The following is a 16265-nucleotide window of genomic DNA, read 5'->3' on the forward strand; positions in this document are numbered from 1 at the left end:
ACAGTATTTCACTGAAGATAGCTACAGTTTTATACAGAACTGGAAGAAGAACATACAGTCACCTAGTTCCAGAAAAGACTTCCTATAACTAGTGAAAAAAACAACCAAACAAAACCTCCAATCTATCCTATAAGCAAAACCTTCTTTTCTTTTTGCATGTAATTACAGTACAGTGATGTACAATTTACTGTTGAAAGAAATGTCTTCCTCTCCCTGCCTCCCTCTCTTGCCCTATCCTGCCCTTCCATTCAGTGGAGTTCCTGCTTCCGATCTGACAACATGAATTTGATTTGAAATGTCATTGACATAGTATAACATTGACCTTCCCCAACCAGTGCTCTCTAGTTACTATTGCTAAAGCTGTTTCACTTCAAATGTGATGTACACCAGACTAAATGAAAGAACTGGCATGCAGAATATTTGAAATCAAACTAATTATATTTAAATTATAGATTAACAATTAGCTGGTAGTCCTCAAACAATGTATATAGATAACCAAGTTATGCTCTGCTGTTAAAATGAATATGAGATATTAAATACAATTGTACAGCTTTTGGCAATATTGTACAAGTTTCACACAGATAGTAATGATTAGCATTGCTTTAGATAAGTGCTTTGAAGGCAACACCCTTTAAGAATGAAGAGAGCAATACAGTCCTGCACCCCGTGTCAGCATAGCGGCCATGTTTACAAACATATCTGATGTCAGGGCACTGGCTCCTGAGTGTTGCAAATAAACAGCATTCCATACTCCAAAGGGTGTCTGTCTCATAATCCCTGAGGCTGTGGCTGGTTGATAATGATGGTGATAGGAAACAAAGAATTGGGTTATGGATTGGCCCTGTTCTTCAGCAGCTTTGTAGAACAGATTTTAATTGCAGCGAAGCTCAAAAAAAGCACAGAGAATGGAAAACAAAACGATTCCCTTGTCTGGTCAGTTATGATCCTATGCCATATGATCCTCTGGATAGAGTAACAATTCTTTAAAAGATCTCAAGGAAACTTCAGTTACAATATTCTAATTTTTTTCACTATTTATTCAGAACCCATTCATCAATCTTATTCCTCTTTTATTGCTTCATACCCTTGCCTTTCTCACAATTGCATCTTTCCAAAACATGAATACGATACCTCATTCTTTTTTCCTCCTGCTATTCCATATTTAATGTGTCTTCTGCTTTTTTATTCTCACTCCACAAGTGCAGAAAATGCATTGCTTGCCTACATCAAACCTTCCTCTTCCAGAACTCTGGAAATAATCTTTAGTCATTTCTGGAGCTTCGCTTTTCCACTGAGAAGAAACACCATTTATTCAAAAACCTATTATTCCTGCCACATTTTGTCACACCCTGGATAAAGCAGGAATTTCCTCCTTCTGCTTTTTCAGTGAGGGCCCTTAAACAAAAAGATTTGTATAGCTGAATGGACATTTTTCATAGTTCTTCCTTTTGCTAATATGAAGTAATAGCTTTGTTATTGTTTTCTGATTAGAGAAGTTGGTATAAGATAATGGAAAACATTTTTATACTGTTGTACATAAAACTAAAGAGAGTGATTAGGCAGTAAAATTGACTGGTAAATCAATCTTGAAAATACAGCAGATTTCTATCTCTCTTTGATGTGCAAGTTCCATTGGGGTTAATGATGGCTATCGGCGCACTGCAAGACAGAGGGGAGGCCCCTTCATTCAGTTTGCATGGCTTGGCTTTTGTCAGGAAGACAACACTACAGACACCCGTGTAAATGATAGAACACCACCAACATGTGTTTTGTGATATAACACAAATTCACACGTCTTTCTAAAGTTGAGTGAATACATCCTGTGTTATTTCTTGTTCTCTAAGGATAGCATGGTGTGTTTGCTAAGTGATTCCTTATGCTGATTGCTTTAAGTCTAGCAAAGGGACATCATCACGTCCTCCTCCTTCTTTTCCTTCCTGCTTAAGAACAACTTCCGGGATTGTCACTCCTTTTTCAGTTGACTGGGAAGCACCTTTTGTTGCACTATTCTTGTCTTTCTTTACCTTAGTGATAACTTCTGTGTAAGAGATTTCTTCAGTGAAGGGCTCTGCTGCTGCGAGCTCAGAGGCGATGTGCACACCGGCTTCCTGGATCCCCTCCTGACCTTCAGCTCCTGTTCGTTCTTTATTTTTTTTATGGATTTTGAATGTCTCCTTCACTGGGGCAGCTTGTGAAATGGTTTTCTTGATCCTTATCCCAGATTGTTTCAGTCTCTCTCCTGACTGCCTGATCCTCTCTCTCCTCTCAGGGGTCACTATTCTAGTTCGAAGCCTGTTTACCTTCTTGCCAAAATTTTGTCTCGTCTTTTGGATATTTTCCCTTGAAAATGCCTTTTTGATATCATCTATGCGCCTCATGCCTGATTTCTTGAACTGGGTTGCTTTGCTTTCTTCGATATAATATTCTTCATCAGAAGACAGATCATCAGGTGGGAAGAAATCGTCCTCTAGAGTTTCACCTGCTGTCCTTTCTTTGATAACAGAGAGAGAGGAAGGACACTCAGTTTCCTCCTGTGAATGAAAGCACAGAGTCATCTTCCAGTAAGTGTGTTTTACAAGGATGGTAATTCAAGGATTTTGTTTGTTGGTTTGTAGTTAATTAATGCTAACTGAAATACAATACTGTGTCAAAGTAAGGTAGGCTTGTACCATTGTATGTGATCTATACAGAATACAAACAGCAGAAGAAATGTTTGCCAAGTTCTGTAAAGACATCATAACTGGTTAAAGATTTCTTGTCAGTGTGGTTCTAGTTGAAACTAAGGAATGCCATGGTCCTTTGTTTACTGGCCCCTAATGGTTTTCTGAGATTTGTCTAGTTCATGGGTTTTTTTGAATCTGATCTGCTTCTCAGAGATTGGACCTAGATCCAATTGGTTATTCCTCACCGATAAAAGTAGACATCCTGTAGACAAAATAGGGTCTTGTGCTTGTGTCAGCTGTACACTCTTCTGAACGAGTGCCTCAGTGATACCGGTAGCTGCAGCCCTTTGCTGTCACAAAGACAATTGCACATTTTTGACTAATTGGAACTTAGCAAACATTTCTGTTGCTGCCCAGAAGGGGATGAATCCCAACATGTTAACTTACATGTGCTGGCTCCACACGGGGTCAAAGTCAGTAAAGGAATGAGATGTTATTCGCTAAACCCAATTCCATGTAATTCACACAGCACGTGCACCATTACTGAGATGAACTTGGCTTGTTCTATCTGGAGAAATATGAATGACCCAGAGCAAGCACCTCTATCTCCTATGGTGAGTTTGGTAACCTGTATGAGCATGCAGTATTAGATATGTATATTATACATATGACACGTATTAAGTGTATGTTTGGAAGTGATGACTATCCTAATATCTTAGTACTAAGAATGTATATAGCCCCTACAAAGAAAGACTGCTAGAGGCTCAAAGCTTGAAGATACACAGAAGACTTACAAAAGCTGTCCACAGTAAACAAACAATTTACCGAGAATCACTTAGTGGTTAAAGATGTGCAAAAAAAGGCAAAAGGCTTGTGGCAATGGAAGGATTTATCTGAACAGAGAGAATCTCCTAAGAGAGCTGATCCCCTGATCTGAAGACTGCTGTCTGTGTGGACATTATAAATTTGTGGCTCAGTGTCAGTGAGTCACTTCTGACTAGAAGTACTAATGTATGCAGAGTAGAAAACCCATAACCTGAAGGAGTTAGTTTTATGAGATGGACAATGCCAGCCCCTTTTTCCCTGCTAGCTATTTATGTGCATGTGCATGTGCTCTTCTCCCAAGAAGAGCAGCTCTTTAGGGCACAGACAGGTACAACAGCTATATAAAACTTCTGTAAGCTCTTTCCCGTTAGTAGTAACTACTTTAGGTGATTTCTGAGGCATGATAGTGTCTGGGCTCTATCCTTAGTATTATTACCTTAATGCAGACAGTAGGAGAGATATTAGAAGTTGTGAACCCATGAAGAATGGGTCGGTCTTACTGAATATTTTTCTGTGAACTGATTTCCGGCCAAAAAGATGTCTGTCATTTTCCACAGTGACTCATTAGCAGCAAGTCATGTTTAATGTTATTTTACAGAGTACTAGCAATATGTAAAATAAAATACATTAAGCTATTTGGCAGATAAAGCCCACTTAAGAGTCTGTCATCATGCCTTGGCTTCATTAAAAACCCTCTAGTAAAATAGTTGTTAATGCTTAGAAAAAATAGGGATGAATTATGTTGCATTGATTACAGCAGAATGTTGTTCAACTCATCTGTTAAAATCAGCAGGAACAAAACTACAATGCTTTGCCAATAATCATCTTCATTAACATGTGCAAATTAACTTTAATTATATAAAGACTTCTATATATAAACATAATCCCTTCTTTTCTGAAAATGAACTAAAACACAGCTGGATAATAGTTCCTCAAAGTTTGTAAATTATAGCCCACTCCTTCAGCTGAAATGGTAACAAAAATGTTTCCAGAATGACTATTCTGAAATTTCAGTACATACAGAAATGAATATAATGTGATGAATATGGTATGCTGTTCATATGAAGTTTACTTTTTAAAAAGAAAGACGGCAGAGAGACTATTTTCTCTGCAATACGTAGGCTGTCTTCCTTTGGAAGAACAGATTTTCCGTACTTTTTATCAATTGTTTGCCAGATTTATTGTATTTAGCTTTATAGTCTACTAGCTAAAGAAGAGAGCACTTTAACTTTCATACATGTGTTAGAATTAAGACTTATGAACAATAACATGCAAGATGAAGGCCTTGTAGGCAAGACACAGAAGCTCGAGCTGCAGGTCCTGAGGAACGTTTTTCGTTCTGCTACAGACTCTGAGAATGATCTTTGCCAAATCTCTCATTTTCTCTTTCTCCTTGGTTTCTGCACACATCTTGTGGAATCACATGTAGCAAAGCTAAAAATTAGTGTGTGTTTCTATCTGCTCTCAAGATTTCTGGATGGAAGATGTTACCAAAGTGGAAGTATTAGTGAAACTGGCTAGTGTGTTAGGGAGGTTCATAATAAAAGCACAATTATTTAGGCTCAGGAAGATAGCTTTTTCATCTGCTTCCTTTCTTTCTCCTGCCCTTCACCATTTCTTCTTTAACTAGATATCAGTGGGATAGAGAGAAGATAGGAGCTTATCCTTCCTAAAGCAGGAATGTTAAGTTTTAGCACCAGGTGGGAAATTGATGGGGTCAAAGCATATAGCTACCAGCTCATTTATAGACTCACTAAAAGCAAAGACAAAACACCTACTGATTTCAGTTGCACAGGACAAAGCCCTAAACTGGGTGACAGCTTTGTTCTTGGCTTGAAGGCAAATGGGACTGGAAATGGCAGGGCTGGCTGCCCGGTCTTCTTAGAGGGTGAGAAAGAGTTGAGCAATCGGTGGTGCTACTTGTAAGCTTTTAGTTAAAAATCTACTTAAGCATTTTGCTAGGAAGAGCTCTTATCTGCCACTACCACCTCACAGGAGGTAAGGGAGGATCTTTAAGCTAAATTTGTAAGTGCTCAAACAAAACGAGGACAGAAGATTATTTCACAGTACAAGGTGATATCAAAGAGTTGGGTATTTTTAACCTGATTTCTTGAGGAAAGAGGAGTGCAGTCATATGGTCTGTCTACTGGTTAATACGAAGGACATGTACTCTGTTTGCCCTGCCTACTGGCAAAAACCAGAAATGCACTCGCCAGAACCAGAAACGAAGAAACAAATCTGTGAAAGCTGAGCATTCCCCTTCCCTTTCTTCTCTCTTCCTAGATGGAGCACCTGGAGAGGGTGCACCCTGCAGAGGGTACTCACACTGGTCCTGGTATGCCCATTGGCCATAAGCTCCTGAAAAGTTAGTCTACCACTCAACACACTGAAAATAGACCTGGACCTTTCAAAACAAAACAATTTTTTCCTTCTCCTCCAAGAAAAAAGTCGGGAAATCAGTCATGTAGGTGGTTGATTCGGAAGTTGACTTGTTTTTGTACAAGAAGTGTAGCATATACGTTCGCATTATGCAGCTCCCACCTTCTCACCCTTACATAGCCTTTCCACTAACACGTAAACATTTGGGCATTTCCCACCAATTTGAGAACAGAGCTGATCTCAGACATGAAGAAATAATCTCTCTGCTGAGGAGCTGGCTGTGTTGTGAGTCATTCTGTCTGTCCTCCCAGCTGACATCTGTCCTGAGCAAACATGCCATGGCTCAGGTACCTGGCTTGTATATCTTGACCCGACATTTTTGGTGGGTGACAGGGGTGCTGAGAAGAGGGGGTGTATGTTATGAATGGGTGTAAGAGGGGAGAGGGGAGAAAGGAGTCAGATTAGATATTGCATTGTTGAAACTGGAAATATTCTGGAAAAATCATGTGTGTTGAAGGAAATGAGGTCTGGAAGGAGAAAGGCTTCAGGTTCTGTGGTAGCAGACGAGGGACTGAAAACATTGGCCACAATGATAAGGGGAAAGCCTGGAGACCTTTGCAGTTCAGCCGGGCAGGCAGAGAAATACAGAGGCCACAAAACTGTAAGGTTAGTTAGATCCACTGCTTAAGAAACAACTTTAACAAACAAAACTTAAAGGTATAACATCCTAACAGAACAATCGTACAATTCAGGAGTGGCTGGCGATGCCCCTGGCACAGTAAGCTTGCTAAAAAAGCATTTTAAACCTGAACTTTTCACTTTTCCTACCTTTTTAGTATTTAATTTCTGAAATATGCCTAGCCAAAGAAGCTTGAGTTGTTAAGGGCCTGACTGAATACAAAGTAAACAGATGAGTAAACATCACCTTTGACAAAGATGGCCAGCATGGCATTGATTTGAATGGATGGCTCTGGGGACAGTGACTGTTGAAACCCAGATGTTTCTAACACTGGGTTTCCAAGAAAATCTGACTCCATCATTGTCATTTTCTCCCTTTGCTCCCATTTCAATTTAATTCACAATTAGAAAATTTTCAAAGGGATACAGGCTTTTCGCATCACAAAATTTTCATTGGCTGCCAAAATTCTGGCTGTGCTGCACCCATGCCTGAGGGTGCTGACCAGTTTGCAGGCACTGCCGGCATCTCCTGATCTCAAGGCAGGCATCAGTAGCATTTTTCTTCCATAGGCTCTAACAAGGTGTTTATGAAGGAAGACTAACGCACCTGCTCCTTAAACTACACAAAGCGTAAGGTGCAGACTCTTTTTCATCTCACAGAAACCTTAAAACAATGGGTAAATAATCTTAAATGTGGCAATGCCCCTAATCAACAGTATGAGAGTCTCGAGGTGGCAATGCTCAGATAATTGAAAACTGCGGGGGAAGAGAGACTGCCTACTTGATAACCATGCCTGCACAGTCAGGCTCTTCTCATCTTCCCATCTCTGGGCAGGGAAAGAAGGGAAATGGCAGAGCAAATTGTTTAGCAATGTCTCAGGTATTTTGCTGCACTTGTGTCCTGGCCAAGATCAGGTCAGCTCTAATAGCACCTGTCTCCCTTGTTCCCGAACTAAGGAGCAAATAAGCGAAGGGGGCTGCTGGAAGAGGAATGTCATGCCTTCAGTGGGGTCAGTGAGGCTGTGCAAAGGGAAAAATGTTATTAAAAAAATTCCCTCACAAACTTGTTAGCTGAATCTCCACTCCTTCTCTTTGCAAGCACAGATGGGGTCAATAATTAATAGCAGCAATGGTATTATTTTCATTAAGAAAAGGTGTGTTGTTAATTTAGAGTTCGCTGGTTTCACTAGATGAAGCAGTGACATAGTGTCAGTGTACAACAATACTTAGGCTTTAAGTACATTAACACTTCTAATGATTATTTCTGTAATAATTTTATTATAATTTCATTTAAAAATAAAAAATAATGGGATATAAGGGCATTTTAATGGACATGGCGAGTACAAGAGCTTTACTCCCCTTGTCCTTTCATGGTTTTTTGCAGGTTTGTATTTCAAAGCCCAGACTGGACTTCTAGAGTCAGCAAGGAGAAAAAAAGATAATACATTATCTTATGTGTAAATATGCTCCCAACTATTTTCTAATTTCAATTAAAACTTTAGCAGAACAAAACTTTTTAAAATACAATAGACAATAGCAGAGAAAGACAAAAAACAATAGCAGAGAAAGACAAAATGACCAAACAAATAATGAAATTTTATATATATATATAAAAAAAGTAATATATTTTTTATATATATAAAATCAAGACTCAAAATGCTCCTGAAGAAACTGCTCACAGCAAAAGATGGGAGGAGAGACAGATGAAACTCTATAATTTAGAGTCATTGTGTTGCACAGGGAAAAGGTCATGGCAGATGATCTTTCAGCCTTGGGATGTGTGACAGGGAAGGTGCAGGTGATGATTAACATAGGCACAGATGGGACTGGTGATCACCTGACAATTCTGAAGCAGAGCAAGAAGCAGCAAAATGGTCGCAGGCCACCGAGTGCCTGGTTTGGTGCTGTGGCCATGTCTATGACAACTGGTGATGCAAATGTGGCAGCATATGGGCAGGAAACTGCATCGCCACAATGTTTAAAAAAAATCCTCAAAATTTGCATGTTAAATGGATGATTTGTTATTCAAACCAGTGGCCGAGGTAAATCACTAAAACATCTCCTTGAAATTGCTCTCTAAATCAATATGAAACAGCTGATGAATAACCATGTACAAATCATTCAGTCCTTTTACTCATAGTCTAACAGTTAAGAGTGAAGCTTTATAAATCTCAAGCGATCCCTTTATTTTTTCTGCAAATATGCCATTTCAAAATCTCTGCCATCAGGCCAAAAAGCTGCTCAGATGAGAGAGAAGTAGGATTATTTTAAAAGGGCACCTAAGGGATTTTATCAAATAAATAGAGAATAAACACTTCAGCATGTAAGACTTTATGGCCAAGTGCTGTTGCTTGTATTTAGAATTATTTTTACAAAATGAAAAAGCAGCCTGGCCAGAACAGTCAGCCCCCCTAATTTCTCTTTTGTGAATCCTAATACACATCCCTTTTCTTTAAATTCTGACAGAAATTCATTAATTTAACCAGGAGTAGACAATGACTATAAAGAAACCTAGCTCATTCTCTCATTATCTGACTGCAGCAAGCTACAGACAACAAGCAAGCGGTATCCAGTTATACCACATCACTCGGAGAAGCCCTTGGCTCCAGGCCACCGCATGCTGCATAAAAAGGACTACTGCAGCTCCAGGGGAAAATTTAAGCTTTATGCTTAACTTCACTTTGCTATTGATTTATGGAGCTAGCCTAGGGACTAGCTCTGCAGGTCAGTCTGCAGGTTTGCAAACTGGTGACATTTCTCACTTCCAATTTATCTGTAGATACCAACCCTTTGTCAGTGGAGGAGAAAGAGTGATCACAAGATGTGATAAGACAAAAAAATACTTTTGGTAATATTTTCATTCAGTCATTCCTCTCAAGGTGACTGCTTTTGCAAGCTAGCTAGAGCAGGGAAGTGCTCTCAAGTTCAAGTGAAACCCAGCCAGGCATCAGGAGTTGCAGAACACATCTGCCCAAGCAACCATGTCTCCATATGAACTCGCTTCTGGACACCCTTTCAACTCAATGGAGTTGAATAACAGGTACTTAGAAAGAACAGGTAGAAACTGTACCCAGAAACAGATGTCTACAACAGGTCAGGTGAATCAGGCTCCATACATTTCTCTCTGCTCACTTGAAGGGAGTCCACAGGCCAGATGTACAAACGTTTGCATTACTGATGTCTAATGCCTGGCAAGATGAATCCTGTCCCAAATTCTGACTTCCCATATTCCTCACATCTGTGCCTGTGCTGTTCTGATCAACTTTAGTCCTGTGGTAAAGGAATAATCACAAGATTCAGCTATCTTCAGTAGTGCTGAGAATATAAAGCCCAACTGCATGTCCCCAGAGCCAAGTCCATTCCTGAATCTGGGCCTCAGGCATGAGGTGTGTCGCTGAAGACACGTGTGTGCCCACAGCAGCCAGGCACAGCTCCCGTCGATAAGTCACTCCAGGCAGCCTCTAGGACCGTGGGGGAGAGGCACGACACAGGAGGCTCATGATGTAGCTGTGCTCTTCTGCTAGCTTGCAGGCCAACCACAAGCAAAGCCCTGAACAACTGCATCCAGCGCAAATGTAAATTAAGATAAGTTGTTTCCACCACTCAACGTTAATAGGTGGAGAAAAATCAATGGCAGCCCTGAGAAGATGACTGCCTGTCCTGTGTGAGGATCATCACAGTTACACCAGATCAAATGATGTAGCATCAAGTTTATAATCTACTGGTGTAGCATCAAGTTTATAATCTGCTATGAACACAGCCCTGTGAAATATGCAATCTATTTCATTTTAGGAACACAGAAATGGCCCAACAGCTGCTTTTTACTGTTTGTTATTATTTCCCTTTCTCCTCTTTCCTTTTGAACACGTCCCTAGAAATACCACTTTTCCTTTAGCTGGTTGAAAGTGGTTGATTTTTTCCTAAAAATCACGGGTAATTTATGGTCATCTTGGCTGCCTGCAGTACTTGCCTGCGCTGGCTCTGCCGCTCCGCCAGCGGTTGGCTGCACAGCACGGGGCCAGCTCAGCCCTTTGGGCTGAAGGACCGGGCTTGACACTGCAAACAAAGGACTCTTGCTACACTCTCTGACACAACCGTTGGGTTTCTTTTATTCTCTGTAATCTCAGCGAAGGCAATTACCTGTCCCAGCTGTAAAAATATTTATAAGGTTTATGCCACAAGACTCCAACAAAGGCCCTGTGTCGCTGGGCTGCTGAGGCCTTTGTGTCTGAGGCCAGTGCTCTGCTGTCACAGCTAGCCAACCTCCACCATCTTTTTTTCCATTAAGATTTCAGACTCCACTTTAATAGCAATTTAGGTTTTCTTCTCTCCCCATGGGTTCTAGCAGAAGGCTTTGTCCAGACCCTCGTGTCTCCAGGACTAAGAACCCATTTCTGGTTTCTGACCTGAGATGACTCATGGACAGTTTACACCCATTTCATCTTTTTGCCAACAGTCTTTACTGGACTCCTCGTCCATGCCCCAACGTATGTATAAATGACAGCCACAACCTCTCCTAGCCTCTTTTCTTGCTGGACTACACCAAGAGAGGACCTCCTGGTCTCCTCTCATGTACCAGGACCTACCCATTGCTCTGATTGGCCTGGAAGCCGTTTTCCAAACCTGTTCAGTTTGAACACAACTTACTTCAACAGGGTTGATCAGAGCTATACATGGTAGTCCAGGTGGGCTCTGAAGTGCTTTGGACAAGGGCACTGGGCATCTCTCTGTCACTTCTGGAAATACCTTGCCTGAAGCCTTTCATGCCCACATTTCACTTTTTTAAGAGGCACAGCATCAAGTGGGCTCTCAGTCATCTTGTGAGCAATTAACACATTATTAATTAACACATTAATTTTCTGTCCTTTCCAAACCATGGGGCCTCAGAAGACAAACTAACAATAAGGGCTTCTGCTAAGTACAGCAATTGACACTGTGTACACTTAGATTAGCATTACTCTAGCTCTAAAGACGATTTGGTTTCTTGTCTGTATTTCTTTCTCTGGACTGATAGCTCCTCATTTTGAGCACATTTTACTAGTATCCACACCTTTTTCTCTGCCAAGATCTTTAATGAAAATATTACACAATTGACAGCCTTAGAAGCAAACCTTTTTAGAAACCCATCACAAGCCTCACTTCCCATTTCAACACAATCCACTGTCATCTGTTGTTTTTCCAGATTATCTGTTATGAGGTAAGATATCAGGTACATAAATATGAGAAAGGATAAGACCCCTCATGTTTCTGTGAAACAGAAAAATGATCAAATATGAGTTACCTAGCACAATCTGCTCTTGGTGAGCTATTTAACTCCATGGTACTAATGATTCTGCTCTGCAGAGCCCCTTCTGAGCCTGCCATTCTTATGCCTGAATGATATCAGATGAATGGCAGTGGTTCAGATCATTTACTTTGTCTTCTTTTAAATAGAAGTATTATATTTGCTGTCTTTCACGTCACGGTTACTCTCACAGGTTTTTCTCAGAATAGCTGTAATTAAAACTGTGCCGATGGACAGTGAGTTCATGCACCAGGTCTTTCAGAGTCCGTGTTTGCAACCTCATCTCTTGAGCCTGTGACACCCTGACTTTCACTGCCACTTTGGATGGAAGTGCTTCCACTTCAGATTTTAAGATTATTGTCCCCATCTCGATCTCACCATTTTTATTGTCCAAATCATTATGCTGCAGAAGGACAGTGGCCAGAAAGAGCCACTTATATTTTAATTTATTTATGCATAATATGAGTGGCATACAGAAGGCTGTTTCTGCTAGCCTCTCCTCATGTGTGCAGTGGAGCAATCGCAGGGCAAACAAATCAGTTGTAACATGACTGTGTAGGCCAGTCAAGCCATAACCTTACTTGGTTTCTGACATGTCCACTGTGACTGTCCGCTAATTTGAAATATCAGACAGCAGTGAGTGAAACAAATGCATGTGTCCCTTCAAGGAAGTCATTACTTGTTTATGGAGCTTACACAAAGTAACAACAGAAAAGAGCCCAGTAACTGTAGCATGGACTTTCTGGTGCCTGCATGCTCACATTCAAAGAAGGACTTGCAGAATATGCAGAAAAGCAAATGAGACAAGTCCTTTCAGGACTGGGGGTAAAAAAAAAATCTCCTTTAATTTCTGAATAATTTAGCCAGAATGAGTTAAATTTTCAGATGTTCTTTGACTGCAGAGAAATGATAGCTCTCACAGCCGGTTATTCAGACTAACCTGAACAGAAGTGAGCAGTGACCTGCACAACCTATAATGTACTTTGCATTCCCTACTACACCCTTAGGACACATAGCACTCCAGGGTCCAAGACCTCACTAGAAACTCTGAGGTAACCTGGCATTTTTAATCATGCAATCAGCCTGGGGAAGAGAACTGCCTGCTACCAAATCTTCTCCTCAAACACATGGTCTTTTAAAAATGAATGCTCTCAATTTCCCTAATCATTACGCTCATGGATGATCACTTTGTCCCTTTTTAATGCAAGGATGTTGCCAACTCTTGTCATCATGGCTGAGGTCTCCTGGGACAATCTCCTCTGGCCAACCTGCCTACTCCTTCTATCAATGATAAGATCAAAGCTACCCACTTGAAAGAAAAACTTTAGCATTTAATTGGTGTTTCCCTTTTCCTCATATGCTGATGTTCTGGCAAAAGTTAAAACTAAAACCCACATGCGCTCACCCAAGTAGGCATTCAATGCCAGCTACACTCAGATCATTGGCTCTATCACAATGTCCCAAATGGTTCATCAGAAAAAAATGTCACTACAGATGAGCTGTCACTCAAAACCAACAAGTAAACAACTTGGTTATACCCATTTGTAAAATATACTGAAGGGAGTATGCTGAGTCTGTGGCTATTACCAGACTCACACTCATCGTGGCCAAGCTTCAGTCATTCAGGTCTTGGCACTCCAGCAGTATACCTACACTGGTGTAAATCAACAGTGTGAAAATCACTGCACTTGTGTGAAAGAGACTTTCACAAGTGTACCTGTGCCTTAAAGCTTCACCACACTCTTGGCTACCTACCACGTTTCAGTTTTTGTGAAGCAATGCAGTTATCCTCCAGAAAAGTGTTAAATGTTGGATCCTAGAGGGATCAGCATATCTTCTCTTCCTCTGTGCAAAAGGGAAAAGCTTCTTCAATCTACCTTACAAAAGGCTGGCAGTTCTCAACTACTGTAGGAAGAGGAAGCTAGAAAGACAGCAGTCAAAAAGACTATTTCCCTTCCTGAAAAGTACCACCTAAGAATTAAACAGACAGAACAGGGTGCAGGTCATTCTTGTCCGGCAAAACGAGCAGAGAGTTCAGAAACTCCTGCTGAGAGCGATTCTTAGGGAAAGTATGCATCGTGAGAGCCACCTTTTGTATGAAATACCTGAAAATAGCAACAGCTGTTCTTTATAGCTGTGTGTAAATCCATTTTCACCATATTTTACTACATTTTTAAATAAGCAACAACTTATGTCTTGCTAGGAGAAAAATTTACATTATGTTATGAATACTGTTTTAAGGATAAATATTTTCAAAGCAGCATTGATTCTGCTGCAATCATTATGGTAAAGGCCCATCAATGAAATGGCATTACGCTATTAACCAGGGGAGTCAGGGACGTAAGTTACCTTTAGCTGGGAAACAATTTGCAAGGAAAAAGCGAAAGCGCCTGCTTTCTATTCCATCACGATGGTGCAGCTTGCAATAATTGTAATAATAGGCCAAATTGTGCCCATGCTTTCTGCTGAACACCCATAGTAAAGTCATTCAGTCAGAAAATCTGGGAGGCACAATTTCGCTGCGTATGGTACTGACATAACATTAAAGAGGTAACACTTCCTACCTTCAGCTTTTACCATTGTTTTTTTTCCTAGCTATTTTTTCCCAGTAGTAGAAAATGAAGTAGTTAAGAAAGCTAGATTATGCAGAAGAATTTGTCAGCTGTATACGGTAGTGAATATACTCGGTGAAATACACGGCTTCATTCATTGCAAGCAATGTTATTTATGTACAAACAGATGCAAGACCAGGGTGTGAGGCTGGGCGATGGGGGTGCGTTGTGTAACTCACGAGGGCTAGTATTTTCAAGAATGCCTAATGGTAAATATGACTCATTTGAGAGAAGCTTTGGCGACTTGCTGGTATGAAGGAGCAACTATGCTTCTGGCAAGAGATCAAACACTCTCACTCTCTATTGACGTGGGGAACTGGGAAGTTTCAGCAAATGCAGGATCAGGCCATTAAACAAATGGGTTTCACAGCACTCACTAGCAACTGTTTGTATGGATGTAAGCGAGACCATGGCATTTCATGAAACGTCTCTTCAAACACAATTATTTATAAGAACAATGAACATCCTAGAATGAGGTCAATGAAAGAAAATGTATGATTTGCTTGCCCAATATGATTGGAGGAACAGTGCTGTGTTAAACCATTTCCAGAGTAGAGAATGCAAGGGACTATTTGCTGTCATGAAGGGTTTGAGGGTCTGAGCTTTAGTTTGTGCATGTACTGCTATAGACTGAGACAATGAAAAAAAGCCCCGATTTGTCAGCACTATGAAAGCCTGGGTAATCCTGCAAGTTAAATAAACCATATGTTTTGAAATTAGCGTTAGAAGAAAGTCTGTATTCCAGGGAGCCTGCAAACACTTTTGCTATTTGGACTTCTACCTAATATGGTGAAAAAAATAACACGGATGAATGTCAGGCACGGTTTGTATGACAAGATTTACAGGGCCAGCCTCATATTACCTTTCGGAGAGGCAACAAATAGTCCTTGCTGATCTGCAGTTAATCTTACATGACTGGCTCAGAAACCTACCAACACTAATAATAGACCATGTGTGCTGCCGTCAGTAGGTTCATGCTGAAAGGCACTGCGGAGCACAACTCAATGTTAAAGAAAGCATAAAATAACTCTCATGTTGGACAGACTGCATCTTTTGGTTCATTAACCGACAGCTACCAGCAGCCACCAAGGAGGTGGCACAACGACAGCGCTACGAGAAATTAGGTTTGAGGTTACCTGATAGATTACGACCCGGAATTTGTTTTTTCTTAGCATCTCCTCTTGTTTGACTTCCACCTTCCGCACGCTGGCGCTCTGCCTCTCCACACGTGCCCGCACCTCCTTCACAGTGGAGCTGACTTTGCGGGTTTTCTCCAGTAACTTGTTCACCATGTAGCCTGTATTGCCGTGAGCCTGGGCAAGCTTTAACATGTCAATCTGTATGGTCTTGATGGCGTTTTCCATCTCCCTGTGCCTCTCCTCTATCCTTTTCTGGCTCGCCTGCACGCTGTCCACAATGTTGGCCACTTTGTCCAGGACTGTCACAATCGTGTAAGCTGGATCTTGTTCCTCTTCCTCCTCGGTGACACTGGAGAGACGATTTTGGTGGGTTTTGTCAGCCTCCGAGGTGATTTCATGGCGATCCATTTTGCCTGCCTTCGGCTGGGTCGGTGGGAGGCGAAGTTTCGGTGATCCTGCCAGAACGATACTGGCGCTGCTGCAAGGACCCAGGGCGACAGCTGGCTCTGGCGATGCTCAAAGTAGGGCGTGAAATGCTGCTCCTGGAGCTTGGTCAAATACTTCTGACTACAAAATACCCACACATGATTGTTCAGATACTTTCAGCAACATGAAACCCCTAAAATTAGGAAGCAAAGTCTGGAAAGGAACATACATTCAAAGGGTCACGCTTCTGTACTGGTGA

At 41.1% G+C, this 16265-nt stretch overlaps 1 protein-coding gene across 1 annotated transcript; it reads right to left on the minus strand.

The window, feature by feature from the left end:
• Positions 1-1874: 1874 nt before the first annotated feature.
• Positions 1875-15988, minus strand: CAVIN4 (caveolae associated protein 4). Its single transcript, XM_059815756.1, has 2 exons — positions 15578-15988; positions 1875-2531 (listed from the first exon to the last, which is right to left on the minus strand). The coding sequence occupies exons 1-2, from the start codon at positions 15986-15988 to the stop codon at positions 1875-1877; spliced, it is 1068 nt and encodes a 355-aa protein (XP_059671739.1).
• Positions 15989-16265: the final 277 nt, after the last annotated feature.

This window comes from Gavia stellata, chromosome 3 (assembly GCF_030936135.1).
Source record: "Gavia stellata isolate bGavSte3 chromosome 3, bGavSte3.hap2, whole genome shotgun sequence".
In the NCBI taxonomy this organism is placed as follows: domain Eukaryota; kingdom Metazoa; phylum Chordata; class Aves; order Gaviiformes; family Gaviidae; genus Gavia; species Gavia stellata.